General features: G+C 40.9%; 1 protein-coding gene across 7 annotated transcripts in view; it reads left to right on the forward strand.

Annotated features, from left to right (window-relative positions):
- Window positions 1–15,974, forward strand: part of PDE1C (phosphodiesterase 1C) — a gene marked incomplete at its 5' end in the record, with an annotated part of 524,017 nt that overhangs the window by 444,509 nt on the left and 63,534 nt on the right. For all 7 annotated transcript variants that reach the window (XR_014779828.1, XM_084784999.1, XM_084784994.1 and 4 more), the window contains 3 exons: window positions 5,257–5,338; window positions 8,460–8,580; window positions 10,536–10,711. Coding sequence is in view for 6 of the 7 variants with exons in the window: in XM_084784999.1 (XP_084641125.1) it covers window positions 5,257–5,338; window positions 8,460–8,580; window positions 10,536–10,711 (379 nt within the window). The remainder of the gene's footprint in view (window positions 1–5,256; window positions 5,339–8,459; window positions 8,581–10,535; window positions 10,712–15,974) is intronic.

Consider the following 15,974-nt stretch of genomic DNA (forward strand, 5'->3'; position numbering starts at 1 on the left):
CTGGCACTGGAGACTCTAAGAATCAGACATTTCAGCACCTCTCTGGTAAAGACCATTGAAGACGTAGTTATTTTCTTTGGAGAGAGAGGCTTCTCAGAGTTGTTTTATTCCTACATATGTAATGCTTGAACTTTACCTAAATTCTTATTCTCAAGACATTGTGAAATGCATTCTTAGACATTTATGCTTAGAAAAAAAGGGTTTCCTTGGGACAGTATCGTGTCTAAGTGTCATTTGAAAAGGATTGTCCCTTTTTTTCTGCCTGATCGGTTACCAAAAAGGTTATTTTGGTATTGCCCTGTGGTACTAAGTTGATAATCTTTGACTCATGTCTTTTATTATTGGGTGGGTTGTTTCTTTTGATAGATGAGCCATGATACAATGTTCCAAAACTAAGATGTGGCAAATTGGAGTCAAGAAATCACTAGGAATTATCTTTCAAGTGCATTTACCCTTCATTGCAGAACCATGTTATCTATAAGAATAGATGGTCTTTAATGAGTATGCATTGCTTTAAGACAAATACAAATATGAGCATGTAACATAATAAAGGAAAGAAAACAAGTGCACATCACTGAGACAGAGACCTTCAGGGTTAGGCTTAGTTCTTCAGTCTGACACAGATGCTGGCCTCCCCTTGGGAAGAGCAGCTGCATAGACACCTGCTTTGAGACATAGGCCTCTGAGGGTCAGTCTGTGAAATGTAGATTACATACCTAAGTAATTTTTACTTCATGTTAGTAAACGTACTCAGCTAATTCTTTTCATTCAAAAAGGTAAGTGCATAATCTGGGCTTTGACAACTTTAACCTGTACAAAACAACACTTACTGTCACATCTCACCATTAACCGACTAGGAATAGGGTTTTTTTTTTCTCTGAGCCTCACTTCATTTTCTGATGCTATAATACCACACCTAAGACAAGCCAATTTATATAGCCTAGAGATTTATTTAGATTATGGCTTTAGAACCTAGGACTTTGTTAGCTTGGTGTCGGCATCTGGCAAGGGCTCCTTGTTGCGTCTTGGCAGGGCAGGGCACCACAGGACAAGTGTGCTAGCTCTAGTCTCTGCTTTAAAGTTGCTGACATTTTCATGGGGCTTTCACTAATGTAATCATGAATGACCCACTCATGACCTTATCTAACCTGTACTTCTAAGTACTATCAGCATATGACTTTGAGGATTAAGTCTCCACATGTTAGTTGTGGAACACACTCTCACTCTGGTTGCTTTGGACATAAAATTATCCAGACAATCTTACTTTTATGATTCTTGTCTGAATGCAGAAATAATTGCACATGAATTTATGTGTGTATCATTTTTCTTTCTGAGATTATACACACTGTCTGGTAGTAAGTGGGACAGTTACAAAAGCCCCAAACTGTCCACTGGAGGTTTCATTCCAACTGCCTTGCAGCCTGGGACTAATTAAATCCCCCTTCAAATTCCCTTCTCTTTTGTGTTGTCTGATTTATTTTGAAGGAACAGAAAAGATTTGCAGTAAGTTTGGATGAATAATCTTAAGAACCTTTCATCATCAAATAGCCCATGTTCTCTTCGCTGTATCCATGAGCGTCAGTCCACATATGCACATCCACCTTTACACGAAGCTCATAAGGCCTGCCTCACTTGGGAAGGCTCCTTTGCACACTCACTGGGTGGTCTCCAGAGTAATTCCCAGCTTTCATGATGAGTGCAGTGCAGTGAGGAGTGGTCATGGGAAGGAAAGCTTCAGTGACACAGCTGTGACCCTGCTGTGTGTACAAGGACAACCAACTGAAAATTCATCAACGATGTACTTTAAACAACTTATAGTTTAGAGTAGAACCATGAAGGACCATGACACAATCAGGAATTATATAAATATTACATGCTTAGTGTTTTGGCTACTTGTATTTGGCACTATTGAAGAAAACATCTTCTTTATCTTGGTGCCTCTAAAATTCTAAATATAAATGAATATCTATCCTATCTCATCATTATCAACTTAAAACATCTCTCTAGACCTAAAAACATCTTTACTCCTAAACAACTAAGCTTAACTGTAAAACTAAACTATCTGGTCTTCAACCCTATCAGAGACTTGAGAAGGAATAAAGTGAAATACCTGAGTATGCAGGGGGTACAGGTGTCCCTAACAACAGGCGAGACTGTTCTCTAAGTACGCATCCCTTCTCTCTCCTGTGCTCCCTTTGATGTAGTTTTGTAAAGATATCTGCCATGCTAGGAATTGTCAGCCTGTGGCCAGTGGCCAGGCAGGTTATGCCTCCCTCACACAAGTTTGGTACATTGAAGTGGCTCCTTTTTTTCTTTTCTTTTCTTTTCTTTTTTTATTATTTATTTATTTATTTATTTATTTTTATTTTTGCCTATTGCAAGTGGAGTGTTAACTCACTGGACTGGACCTGGTTTTAGTAAATACAAATTCAGTAAAGTATTTATATTGGCTTAACCCAGATAGCAAAGCATACCAGGTAACCGATGAAGGAGGAACGCTCCCTGGATCTTCATGATAGTTTTAAAATTGGACCCCTCACCAGGGAACCCCCAATGGCATCAGAGAGCCTTTAAAATTTCACATTCATAAACTTGGGCTTTATTTCAAACTAACAGCACAGCCCTTGTAGCTTTGGTCCAGTTTTTTTTGTGCCTTGCAGCTTTGGTCCAGGCATTTTTGTACTTCTGAAAGAGGAAGTTCCATCTTCTGCTTCATAACCATGCTTTACAAAATCACTGGCACAGCCAGAGGGTGCTTTTAGATGAAACACCGACATTGAAGAAGTATGTTTGCTTGGTAAATCCATCTTGTTATCAAAAGCTTCGAGGTGTGTTTCCTTTGTCCTGATGTGTATTTCTACATTTTTGGTAATATCTCCCCCAATTATTTTCATTTATTCTGTGTCTGTGGGTATTTCCTCATTTGTTTTATTTCGTATATATTGTTGAATTTCTCCCCTTCTCCCCTACAAAATTGTGTTGTTATTTTAGCATTTCTTTTTTTTCTTTAGTGATACCTTAGTAATTGTTTTCATCTTTACTCATTTCATTTACTTTTATTTTTCTACCTCTCTGAGTTTGATACTCACTTCATTTGCTTTTGTTTTCACTTGCTTAGAAAACAGAAACTGACAAGGGTTTGTTTATTCCTGGGACACTTGCTGCTTCTGACACAGTGTGCTCCAAATCAGTCTTTAGAAGCTAATCTTTCAAATTGGTTTTTATAACAAATAATTTGTTATCATTTGGAGCTTAAATTAAGTTTATGTAGCATCTCTGTGAATGTCTGTGGAAATTTTTCTGCATCGTTCAGCATAGAGTCAAAAGAATGTCCTGTATTTATTTGATAGTTAATGTCCTGCTACTGTGACAAAACACTTGAGGATGTGAACTTAAAAGACAGGTTTATGTGGGCGCTTCAGGACATTATTAGCTGGCTCGAGTGTGTTTAGGCCTCTCTCAAAGCAGAAACACCATGCTAGACTGTCAGGGCAAAAAAAAACAAAAAAACAAACAACAAAAAAACAAAAAACAAAAAAACAAAAAACAAAAAAACAAAAAACAAAAGACAAAAATACTGCTCCCATATTGGCAACCAGGAAGCCAAGAGATCCAGTGAAGAAAGTTCTGAAAACAAGAGATATGCCCTTTAAAGATGAACCCCCTAGTGACCACTTCCTCCAAGCCCATTCAGCTATGAGCTCATCCATTGTACCACCTAGGGACCAAGGCCTCAATACATTTTATGTTCACTCATATTGATCTTCCCTTTTCATTGTGTCATTTAAATAACTTAGCATATATACATACATGCATATATATATATATATATATATATATATATATATATATATATATATATAAATTTAAAAATATGTGTGCTGTCATAGGCTGACAGGAGTTTCTGTCATTTTTTTTCTTTCTATGGAATAGAGACTTTTGCTCCATAAATGCTGACTTCGTGTCATGTGATTCTTGGCTTTTTGCAGGTGTTGTGCTCTAAAAGTATGGGATACTCCAGATCCATATAAAGCCTCCTCTTAACAATCTACCTCAAGCTCTTGCCGGAATCCTTATCTGACTCCTTGGTGACATTACTTAGAAATAAGCATTCAGGTGTCGAGATAGTCTTGGCTTCAAGCTATTTAAGTTTTATTTTTTTTTGAATGCAACTAATTTATTGGTAATGTTTATTACAATTAGAGTGCGCCAGCTGGAGCAAATTCACTCCATGTTTCTCAAAGCTTGACTTCTAATATGGCTACCTGTATGGCAACAGTAATTATTCCCGTAGTTCTTTTTATTTGCTTACATATACTTTTGTCATTTTGCCTCATGATGAACCCTTTAAATTGGAGCTAGCATCCCACATTTAACAGATGGAAACTTGTGAAACTGCAAAGGACAATGACTTTCCTGTGACCATACACCGCCCCCCCCCTCACACACAGAGAAACAAGGCAACATTCAAGCACAGACCAATGCTCACTATCCTGAGTGAGTTTCTTCCTACAAAAAAAGGAAGAGCACAATCCACTGATGGGCATGAGATATGGTCTTCTCCTTCCTCCAGACATGACAGAAAGATTGAACTTCTGCTTCACGTTTTTATAAGCCATCTCCATCAATTTTTAGACATCCCATAGTGCTTGTATTAGAGTGGCACGTTTTGGTGCCATGAAGCATGTTTTGGCCAAACAATGATGCTGTATTGTTGTCTAATAACTGCTTCTTTTTAGTCCACTTTTCACCACAGACCAAGCATTAGGATTTGAAACACTGAAGCACTTAATTCCCATTGTGTGTGCCTTTAGGTGATGTTAGGGGACAAAGCCACATTGGTGAGTTTGAATTTTCCTTTCAGACACTGCTCACCACTGGGGATTCTGTGGCTAGGAGAAGGGCACAGGTAGCCATAGGAAAACTGTGGGGGAACACAGCCATTCTGAGTGTGACGTTGGCTCCCAGCCACAGGTCACATGGACTGCTGCCCGGTTTTCCATGGGGAACCTATTGCTGCCCAGTGAAGCTTTCTTTGGGACAGCATGGGACTTTGCATTCAGAGGGAGTGATTGCTTTCCGGAAGCTACCACTTCTTGGTGACTTTTATTTAGGCCCACCAGGACTGATTACACAATGTAATTGTAATAATTAAAATAAGGATAAGTGGCCTAAGTGGTAGCTGAGGTTGCTAAATAAACTCTAAGCAGCTCAGCCCACTGTTCTTTTCCTTATCGTGACCTTCTGTTTTTCTAGGGTGACAGAGAAGCAGAGCTGGGGCTGCCATTTTCTCCTCTGTGTGACAGAAAATCAACCATGGTTGCTCAGTCACAAGTGGGTACGTACTTGCCAGCTGCTTTGAAGAGTTATCAGATGTTCTCTGTGGTGTGCAGGGCCACTGGGCTTGGGGGTCCCAGCAGGGGCTCTGCCTCTGGCAGAGTGGAGTTCTGTGGTTTTTCTCTGGACTGTGGCTGGTTCTGGGGGAGATTACACAGAGACACTCTGGGGTCCACAGCATTCCTGCCAAAATGAAAGGGGACTTCAACCTCCCAACAAAACGTCTGTGCATACCGCTGCTAGGCAGTCCTTTTTTGCTTCAGCCCCCATCACGCTTCAATACTGGAAGTCATCTCACCATCTCCCTCTCTTGATGCTTCTTCTGCCCACATTCAGTATTATCCTCCTTCCTAGTGGGTGGCCTTTAAATTGTTTTGGTTTCCTCACTCCTTTTATTCCATGCCCAAAAGGAGGGAAGGAGAGAGAGAGTGAGAGAGAGAGAGAGAGAGAGAGAGAGAGAGGGAAATGAAGAAGAAGAACAAGAACAAGAACAACAACAACAAAAAAAACAAGAACAACAACAACAGGAAAGGAGGGGAGGAGGGAGGGGAGAGAGGAAAGGAGGGAGGGAAGGAAGGAGATAGAGATAGATAGAGAGAGAGAGAGAGAGAGAGAGAGAGAGAGAGAGAGAGTGAGAGAGAGAGAGAGAGAGGGAATATCACCATAATGCATTCATTACTAAAACCCTCAGCTATGGGAGAGGAAAGTGTCACATATAAAGTAAACATCACGAGTGAACTCTACTTTAAAAGAGTCTATCATCACTAAAAAAAAAGAAAGTCAATTTGGTAAGGAATTACTGCCTTTTCTACTTGTACATTTTGAGAGCACAGATAAGGTCTTATGCAATCTAGGCTAGGCACAAATTGGCCATTTAGCTCACATTAACTTTGAGCCCAGGACAGCTGTGAACTGATTGTGTAGCTAAGGATCTTAGCTTCCTTACATTCCTGCCTTTGGCTCCCAGGTGATAAGACTGGAAATGTGTCCCACCATGCCTGGCCTCTGCTTGAACTATATGTGATCATTCATTGTTTTATTTGTTTCATCATGGTATGTCTTGGGTTCCTGTTGGGCACTGGGCACTACTAGGAATTATAGTAGATGCTATAAAGTAAAACAATAGCAACAACAACAAAAACCTGGAATCATACATGGTATTTCATGTGTTAACCAGTATTAAACAGTGGGCAAGATGCTGGAAAAACAAAATGTGTCAGAGAATTATGGGTATTAGGTTGGATTCTTAACATTTTATGATGGAATACAAAGACAGTTTGAGCAATTAGACCCAGGTAGTCCACATAGACTTAAGAAGGGATCGTATTTGAGTTATATATGAGGAAGTCTTCAGCAGTGTCCGGCCAGGCTGTGACAGATCATGGTACATGTTGGCAGTGGCTTCATGGAGGATAGAATGACACTACAGATGGGAACTAGAGAAAGCAGAGAGATTAAAGCTACTTAATATGATCAGTGAATTCTCAATAGCTCCAGTATGGCTGTAACAGTGGGTAGGAAATAGGATATGGAGAGAGGGACATTATAGAGAGAATCAGGCGGTGATTTTACATTGTGCCAAGAATAGCACATGCTTATCCTTTCTGTAAGAAATGGGGCATACCCAAAGAATTCTATGTATCATCAAATACTGCGGCTTGAGCTCACCCTTAAATTGCAGTGAACAGCAAAACAGATTTTGTTTCCAGTGTTTCTGTATTGGCTGGACTGTTCTTATTTTGTGGGTTATACTAGAGGCTGTTTAGCATCCTTCTTTGTTGAGTATAAGCACCAGTATCACTATCCCCTTGTAGCTGTGAAAACTAAAGAGTCATCCTCACCTTTCCAGATACCCACCCAGAGGAGTGGGCAGTGTCTCCCTTGGTTAGTATTTAATTCCCTTACATGTGTCTATGGATGAGTTACTGCAGTCCCTGTTAATGCCAGTATGTGTATTATTTTCAGTCAAGGTATCACAATTACTCATCTGGTTTGCTTTTGCTATCTCCTCAGTATGGCTCTCTTAAAAATTATCATTTCCTTAATGTCTCTAAGCCAGTTTCTAGCCACTTTCTTCTAATACTTCCCACCTGGTTCTGCCTCCTGTATCTTTAATCAGCAGCTTGTAGTCTGTCCTCTGTCTTTTCCCATTTCTTCTGCTTGGTTGCCAGGGCCCCCTGGAGGAGGCTGCTGCCTCCTGTGCAGCAGCATGTGTGCACTTGGTGCCCAGTTTAAAGCAGCGTTGGGACTCAGTTTCTTACCTTCTGTTTGAGCAAGATTCTCCCTCCTCAGTCTTTTCTCCTCACTGCCTTTTCATGCCTCTTGCTGCATGGACTGTAGCAGACAAAATTTAAATATATCACCGGAAAGCTGCTTGGACTTCAGGCCAGGCCAGTACTCCTGACTCTAAACCTCAGAAGCTTCCTTCCCTGAGCTATGGATAACTGTCCTCTCCAAACCTTTTTTTCCCCAAGCCCAAAGCATTCTCTACACCCAGTCCTTGTTCAGACACCTCTTGCACACTTTGCCACCTCTGGGACTCCCTCTAACTAGGGTAATAGCCATTTCTTTCTCTCTGCACATCCTCCAGAGCTCAGCTCAAACATCACAGTTTCCACAAAACTGTTCACTGGCCTCTCTAGGAGCAAATGTCTCCTCTCTGTTTTCTTCAATTTCTTTCCTAGCAGCCTTCATCTGGGCTTCTCCTTTGGCCCAGCAGAAACTCTAGGGGTCATTTTTGTGCCCATTAAGTCTTACCTATAAATTCCTCGAGGGCTGTTGAATTGTGTTATTCATTGTTAGCCCTTTACAAAACACATCACAGTGCTTATTACATAGCAGGTGTTAAATTGTACTTTTAAGCATTTGATTGAATCACCTATTGAAACGTCCTAAGGAAATTATACAGGGGAATTGAAACTGACTCATGACATTCAATATGAATAAGACCAAGTAGCTCTTGGTTGATTGGAGCGCTTATGTGGATGTGGTATTTTCTTTGGTCAGTTGGGTTTTCCTTTTTGTTTGTTTGTTTTAAGGAAAGACTAATTAGTTTCTAGTGGAAAACCTGGCCTGGTCCCTGCTAGTATATTGTTATCTGAGTGACTGCTGCTTCTCTGTAGGTTTTATTGACTTCATTGTGGAGCCCACCTTCACTGTGCTCACGGATATGACCGAAAAGATTGTGAGCCCATTAATTGATGAAAGTTCCCAGCCTGGTGGCACAGGACAGAGGCGCTCAAGGTCAGTGGGAAAGTTTGGGAGCTGGTTGAGAATGGAAATCTCTTATTGGGGCATGCATGGTATCACGATGCTTCTTACAGGAGATAGGATTTGGAATAATGCTATGTGCTCTCATGACTGGCCCATAATAGGTGGTCCAAGGCCAGAGTGGGATGCCCCCACTCTCTGTGCTTCCAGCAGCACTGACCACTGAACTTCCCATGCTATGCACAGACAGCCCTTGTTCCTGATTCTTCCGACATTCATGCTTTTGATGAGAGATCTTACAGGAATTGGGGCTAACTGTCTAAGTTCAGGAAGAAAGTAGAGTGCAGATCTTTAAAATATATAGATATAGATAGATAGATAGATAGATAGATAGATAGATAGATAGATAGATGTAACAAATTGCCTCAAACTAAAGTGCTTTCAAGTACCATGGGTCACAGCATAAACATGAGGACATTAAAGTAGAACAGGAAGAGGTCATGCTATACAGCCAGTATGTTGGCTTAAAATCCGAACTCCACTGCTTATTACCCTGTGTAGCCTCTGACAAGTCAGCTCAGTGCCCTAGTTTCATTCACTGTGGCTGTAATAAAACACTGACAATAGCAACTATAAGGGAGAGTTTATTCCATTTATAATTCCTAATTATGGTCTTGCGTTGTGGGAAACACAAGGCAGGAACTTAAAGCTGCTAGTCACGTCCACACTTAAGAGCAAAAAGACTCAATGCACGTGTATTTATACCCACTTCCCCTTTTCCTCTTTTATACAGTCCAGGACCTAAGACCATGGAGGTCCCCAAATGGGCTCCATCTTTCCACATCAATTAATGTAGTCAAGGTAATCTCTCACATACATGCCCACAGATAAGCAAATTGATGAGCTTGACCTAGGTAATTTCTCATTGCGATTCTTTTCCCAGGTGATTCTACATGAACAATTAAGCTAATTAAGGATGCTTAAAATAAATGAACCTATATTGAAGGTGCTAAAAATGAGGACTGAAGCCCCTGGTAATTCCACATACCTTCTTAGCTCATTGCGGACTGCCTAAAATCAACTTGGGATTCTCCATTATCATTCAGTAGACCTGAATCATGACAGGAACTGGTATAGCTACTGAGGAACATACAATACTTCATCAGAAGAATGCTTCCTTCTGATATATGCAACATTTCCCACGTTTAAAGCACAAAGTATAACTCATTTAAAATTAGACCTTTGGTATGGTTTGGTCATCCACCAACCCTAAGAAGCATATGGGAATTGTTACTTTTACGGACCTTAAGGAACTGAGATTAGAGGAATTCTAATGTCCAGTAAAATGGCTTAATAGGTAAAGGTACTTGTCATCAGGCCTGATGATCCAAATTTGATCCCCAGGACCCACCTGATCAAAAAAGAAAACACTTCCTGGATATTGTCCTCTGACTTCCACATGTGTGCCCTCAAGTGATAGACATAGATAGATAGATAGATAGATAGATAGATAGATAGATAGATAGATAGACAGATAGATGTAATGTCATAACATCACAGGGATCTTGAGTCCAGGAGGAGGGTAGAGCAGGAGAAAAAAGATCAGTGAAGCTTGGAGAAGTGATAAGTGTGATAGCAGGCAGATGCGTCCTGAAGCAAATAAAACTCCTAGTTTACATTTGTTTTTTTCAAAGAACAGAACAAATAAATGCTGGGGATCCTAGTTAAACAGATAAGAGAAGGCCCAGTTAGCACAAAAGGAAGGAAGTAACGGTATTACAAATGAACATGCAGTGTTGGAATTTTTTTTCCTCCATACCTTAAAATTTCGTACCTGTCTTAACATATGAAGCGGTATCTCCACAAACCCCAGGGCTGAGGAGTTCCATAATGACAGGAAATACTACCCAGCCTTCTGTGGCCTTTCTCGCTGCTCGCATGCTGCAGACCCTGATGCTAACTCTCTTCTTTGGTGTGGGTTCTTTTAGTCTGAACAGCATCAACTCATCGGATGCAAAGCGATCAGGTGTCAAGAGTTCTGGCTCAGAAGGAAGTGCTCCCATCAACAACTCTGTCATCCCTGTCGACTATAAGAGCTTTAAAGCCACTTGGACCGAGGTGGTGCACATCAATCGGGAGCGGTGGCGAGCCAAGGTGCCCAAAGGTAATGTGCTCTTCGGGAAGAATCTTCTAAAATTATTCAGTGTTCACTTGTGAAACAAGTGGCTGCCTTCCATGATTTGTGGGCCTTTTAGTATAGCACATTCCTCCAGGGACTGGGGTGCTGAATTCTGGGTACTCCTATGTGACAATTCTCATTCTCTCGAACACTGGGTACATGGCTCAATGTGGCTATCCTCCCTGGTCCTCTGTGAAACACAGCTAAACCTCTTTTCCCACTGTGGAGTTCTACAGGGGCTAGAGTTAATACTTCCTGGTCTCTGCTGGAATACCTTGTTTTACATTTCACCTCAAGTGCCACAACCATAATGCCTTTCTGCCCTCATTTACCTTGGCAGAGGCCTGACAACAGGTACTGCCTATTGCGTTAGGACATGAGAAACTTCAGTCTCCGCCCAGGAGCTTCCTGACATATTCATGGTTTTCCTCCACTTATTGCTCCAACCATGGAACTGATGTGTTTGTTGTTGTTGTGTTGATGGTGGTTTGTTTTTGGAGAGGTGATAATAACTTGTAAGTAAACTAAAATTTCCTGAAGCAAATCTCATCAAAATTCAGACCCCCCCCCAAAAAAAAGCTGTGACTACTGTGCTATTTTGCACAGAAAATAGAAAATATCTTTGCTTTGAAGCTAGTTCATATATTCACATTTTTGCTTTCATTACTGAGCACAATTGGCACATATGAAACAATCACACTGTTTAGGTGAAGAGGTACATGCACCCAAGGGGCAGGGGCCTCGTATGAACAATGTGAAGCCGTGATGCTAGATCTCAGGGAGGGTCAAAGACATGAAGTGGCTCTTTAGCAATGGAGCTGATGGCAGTGGGCTTTGCGAAAGTGAACCTTCAATAGCAGTCAGTATCTGCTGGCATCTGCTGTGTACCACCCATTTTCTACATTCCACACCCAGTGCCAAAGGATGTCATCAATATCCCCATCTTCCTCACCTATAGGGAGGGGCTCTTATGTTAGAGTTTGATACAGTGGATGAGCAAGAATTCAATCAAGACCCTGTACTTATTATCAATGTCCCTGATCCCCAAGCCCTCAGAGCAGCCAAAGTTCTTGAGACTTTGTCCTCAAAGGACACCTGGGCTATTACTTTGCCTCTGTCAGCACATGTGGAGAGAAAATGTGATGGTCGATGTTTTGGGATATTTTCTGTTGCTATAACTAAATATTTGATACTCATTAATTTACAAAGAGTCAAGAGAATGGTGCTGGTATGTAGTCTTCTTGCTCTTTGGCAAAAGGCATCAAGTGAAGAGCCAGAGCCAGTGTCACACTCAAATCTCTAGTCCCATAACCCCACAAACATCATTGTGGCCCCACCCTCAAGACCTGGCCTAGTCCTCATTACATGCCAAAGATCTATCTTCTAAACAACATTTAAATTCAGGGATTGAGATTTCAATGTGTGAAAGCTGGGGGACAAGTTTAAGTCCTAGCATTAGAGCTGAGGGTTCTGCAGTCCCCAGACTGGGTGGAGAGAAGCCTCCAGCAGCTGGGTTATTCCAAAGACCAGACACTGACTTGCCATCAAAACCCTGCAAAAAACACTGTAGATAAGGCAAGAGGGTTAGATTTATGGTGCTCTTGAGGGTATAATTGGAACATTATCATTTGGGGACAGATGTTGTACCCTGAGCTATGGAAGGACCCAACACCTGTTCTCTATTTTAATTGTAAGCACTCAGGGTCTATTTAAACGCTTCAAGCATTTAAATTCTCCGTGTTGGCAGGCTACTGCACCAGTGGAAGAATACTCTCTCACGATCATTACACTTGAACATCCAATTTCTGACAACACACAATTTAAAGAGGTCATTCAAAATCATTTGTTTGCAATTATCTTGGTTACTGAAATTACCTTCTGAACTAATCACCTGGGGAAACATTAGATGGCTTCTTTTCCAAAGAATAACCGGTCCTTTCAAAAGGACAGATAAATGCCTCGTCACTTTAATATGCACAGGCTTTGCAGGTAGAGATACGAAACTATTTTAAGCAACATGGAAGAACTTGTTCCTCACCCTGCATGGGAAGACATCCAGTAGGTAGAATTTGAAGGGTACTGGTACCCTGAGGATGTTAGAAATAGGAAGAGGAGTGGTAGAGAAGGTAGCCTATATGGGAACACACTTATAAGGAAGCCTTCATCATGGTATATATTTGTAATTCCAGTGATGGGGAAGCACAGACTGCTTCCAGCCTAGGCCACATAAAGAAATAACTATGTCAGTGACAGACACTGTCTTGGGGTGGGGGTAGATAGTACTTGAAATTACACATATACACAAACACACACAGATGCATACACACATATAAAAGAAAGAAGACAATGTGTGCAAGAAAGCAAAAGGAACAAGCCCCAGTCTCCCTAAGTTATAGACTTTTAGTGGCACATAGTTTAGCTGTGGGGGCCACATTTAGTTAGCAGGAAATGTAGAACTGAATCCCAACTTGCACAGTTTCATTCTGGAAGGTTCTTTGACATTCTGGACATAGTCATGTACATGTACATTTCAGAGTTAGCGCCAAGAACTGAAGAACATACAGGAAGCACTAGGAGCAAAGCTGGCCCAGTTTGTGCTTAGTAAGAGGGAGCTGCTATTTAAAAAAAATTTTTAATTATAATTTATTCATATTACATCCTTATTGTTATCTCCTCACTCTTATCCTCCAGTTCCCACCCTCCCTCCCTCTTCCGCCTCATCCCCCCAGACCTCCAATGGGGGGCTTCTCCTCCACCATTTGATCACAGTATATCAGGTCCCATCATGGTAGCCTGCATCCCGTTCCTCCATGTGTCCCCAAGGCTGCCCCAGCAAGGAGTAGGTATCAAATTGCAGGCACGAGAATTTATGTCAGAGGCAGTCCCCTCTGTCTCACCTCCCCAGACACATGGAGCATCAGCTACATCTGAACAGGGGGTCTAGATACTTTGCATTAATTGTCCTTGGTTGGTGCATCAGTTTATGCAGACCACCTGGGTCCAGATCCACTAGCCTTGGTGGTCTCCCTGTGGCGCTCCTGACCCCTCCATACCCTCCCCCCTCCACCCCATGAGCTCACTCACACTCCTCCATACAACTTTCAGCTCTCTTCTCAAGGTCTGGCTGCAAGTCCTAGTATCTGTCCTGAACCCCTGCTAGGTGGAGTTTCTCAGAGGACTTCAGTGTTGGTCTAATATCCACTTGTAGAGCATCTACCATGCATGTCTTTCTTGATCTGGTTACCTCACTCAGGATGGTCTTTTCTAGTTCCATCCATTTGCCTGTAAATTTCAAGATATCCTTGTTTTTGATAGCTGAATAGTATTCCAATGTGTAAATGTACCACAGTTTCTTTATCCATTCTTTAGTTGAGGGACATCTAGGTTGTTTCCAGATTCTGGCTATTATGAATAAAGCTTCCATGAACATAGTTGAGCATATGTCCTTGTATGGTGGAGCATCTTTTGGGTATATGCCCAGGAGTGGTATCACTGGGTCCTGAGGTAGCACTGTTTCAAAATTTTCTGAGAAAGCACCAGACTAATTTCCAAAGTGCTTGTACAAGTTTACATTTCTACTAGCAATAGAGGAGAGTTCTCCTTTCTCCACATCCTCGCCAGCATGTGCTATCACTTGAGTTTTTGATTTTAGCCATTCTGATAGGTGTAAGATGAAATCTCAGTGTCTTTTTGACTTGCATTTCCCAGGTGATGTTGAACATTGCTTTAAGTGTTTCTCAGACATTTGATATTCATCTGTTGAGAATTCTCTGTTTAGCTCCGTACCCCATTTTTGATTGGATTATTTGGTTTGGTGATGTTTAATGTTTTGAGTTTTTTTCAATTTTGGATATTAGCCCTTTGTCATATGTAGGGTTGGTGAAGATCCTTTCCCAGTCTGTAGGCTGTCATTTTGTTCTGTTAACAGTGTCCTTTGTGTTACAGAAGCTTTTCAGTTTCATGAGGTTCAGTTTCATAAGATCAACATTAATTGTTGATCTTAGAGCCTGGGCTATTGTGGTTCTGTCTAGGAAGCTGTCTTCTGTGCCAACAAGTTCAAGGCTCTTTCCCACTTTTTCTTCTAACAGATTTAGTGTGTCTGGTTTTATGTTGAGGTCTTTAATCCACTTGGACTTAAGTTTTGTGCAAGGTGATAAATATGGATCTATTTGCATTTTTCTACATGTAGACGTCCAGTTAGTCCAGAACCATTTGCTAAAGATGTTATCTTTTTTTTTCCCTTGTATGGATTTGGCTTCTTTGTAAAAAATCAAGTGTCCAGAGGTGTGTGGGTTTATTTCCGGGTCTTCAGTTTGATTCAATTGATCAACCAGCCTATTTCTGTGCCAGTACCATGCCATTTTTATTACTGTTGCTCTATAGCTCAGCTTGAGATAATAGATGGAGATTCCTCCCGAAGATCTTTTATTGCACAGAATTGTTTTAGCTATTCTGGGTTTTTTGTTTTTCCATATGAAGTTAAAATTCATATGGTCGATAAAGAATTGTGTAGGTATTTTGATAGGGATTGCATTGAATCTGTCAATTGCTTTTGGCAAGATGGCCATTTTTACTATGTTGGTTTTCCTCATCCAGGAGCATGGGAGATCTTTCCATCTTCTGACATCTTCTTTAGTTTCTTTCTTTAGAGACTTGAAGAATTTTCATGCAGGTCTTTCACTTGCTTGGTTAGACTTACACCAACATACTTTATGTTTTTGTGGCTATTGTAAAGGATGTAGTTTCCCTAATTTCTTTCTCAGTCTGTTTGTAACTTGTATATAGGAGAGCTACTTTTTTTTTTTTTTAGCTGATTTTGTATCCAGCCACATTGCTGAAGGTGTTTATCAGTTGTAGGAGTTCCTTGGTAGAATTTTTTGGTCACTTATATATACCATCATATCATCTGTGAATAGTGATAGTTTGACTTCCTTCTTTCCAAGTTTTATTCCCTTGAGCTCCTTTACTTGTCTAATTGCTCTAGCTAGGACTTCAAGTACAATATTGAAGAGATATGAAGAGGGAGGGTAGCCTTGTCTTATCCCTGATTTCAGTGGAATTGATTTACGTTTCTCTCCATTTAGTTTGATGTTGCCTATAGGGTAACTGTATATTGCTTTTATTGTGTTTAGATGTGTGCTTTGTATCCCCAATCTCTCCAAGACTTTTGGCATACATGGGTGTTGGGTTTTGTCAAATGCTTTTTAAGCATCTGGGGAGCTTTATTTAAATAGATTAGAGAGGAAGT

Source organism: Acomys minous (assembly GCF_964271855.1).
Source record: "Acomys minous genome assembly, chromosome: 6".
NCBI lineage: Eukaryota > Metazoa > Chordata > Mammalia > Rodentia > Muridae > Acomys > Acomys minous.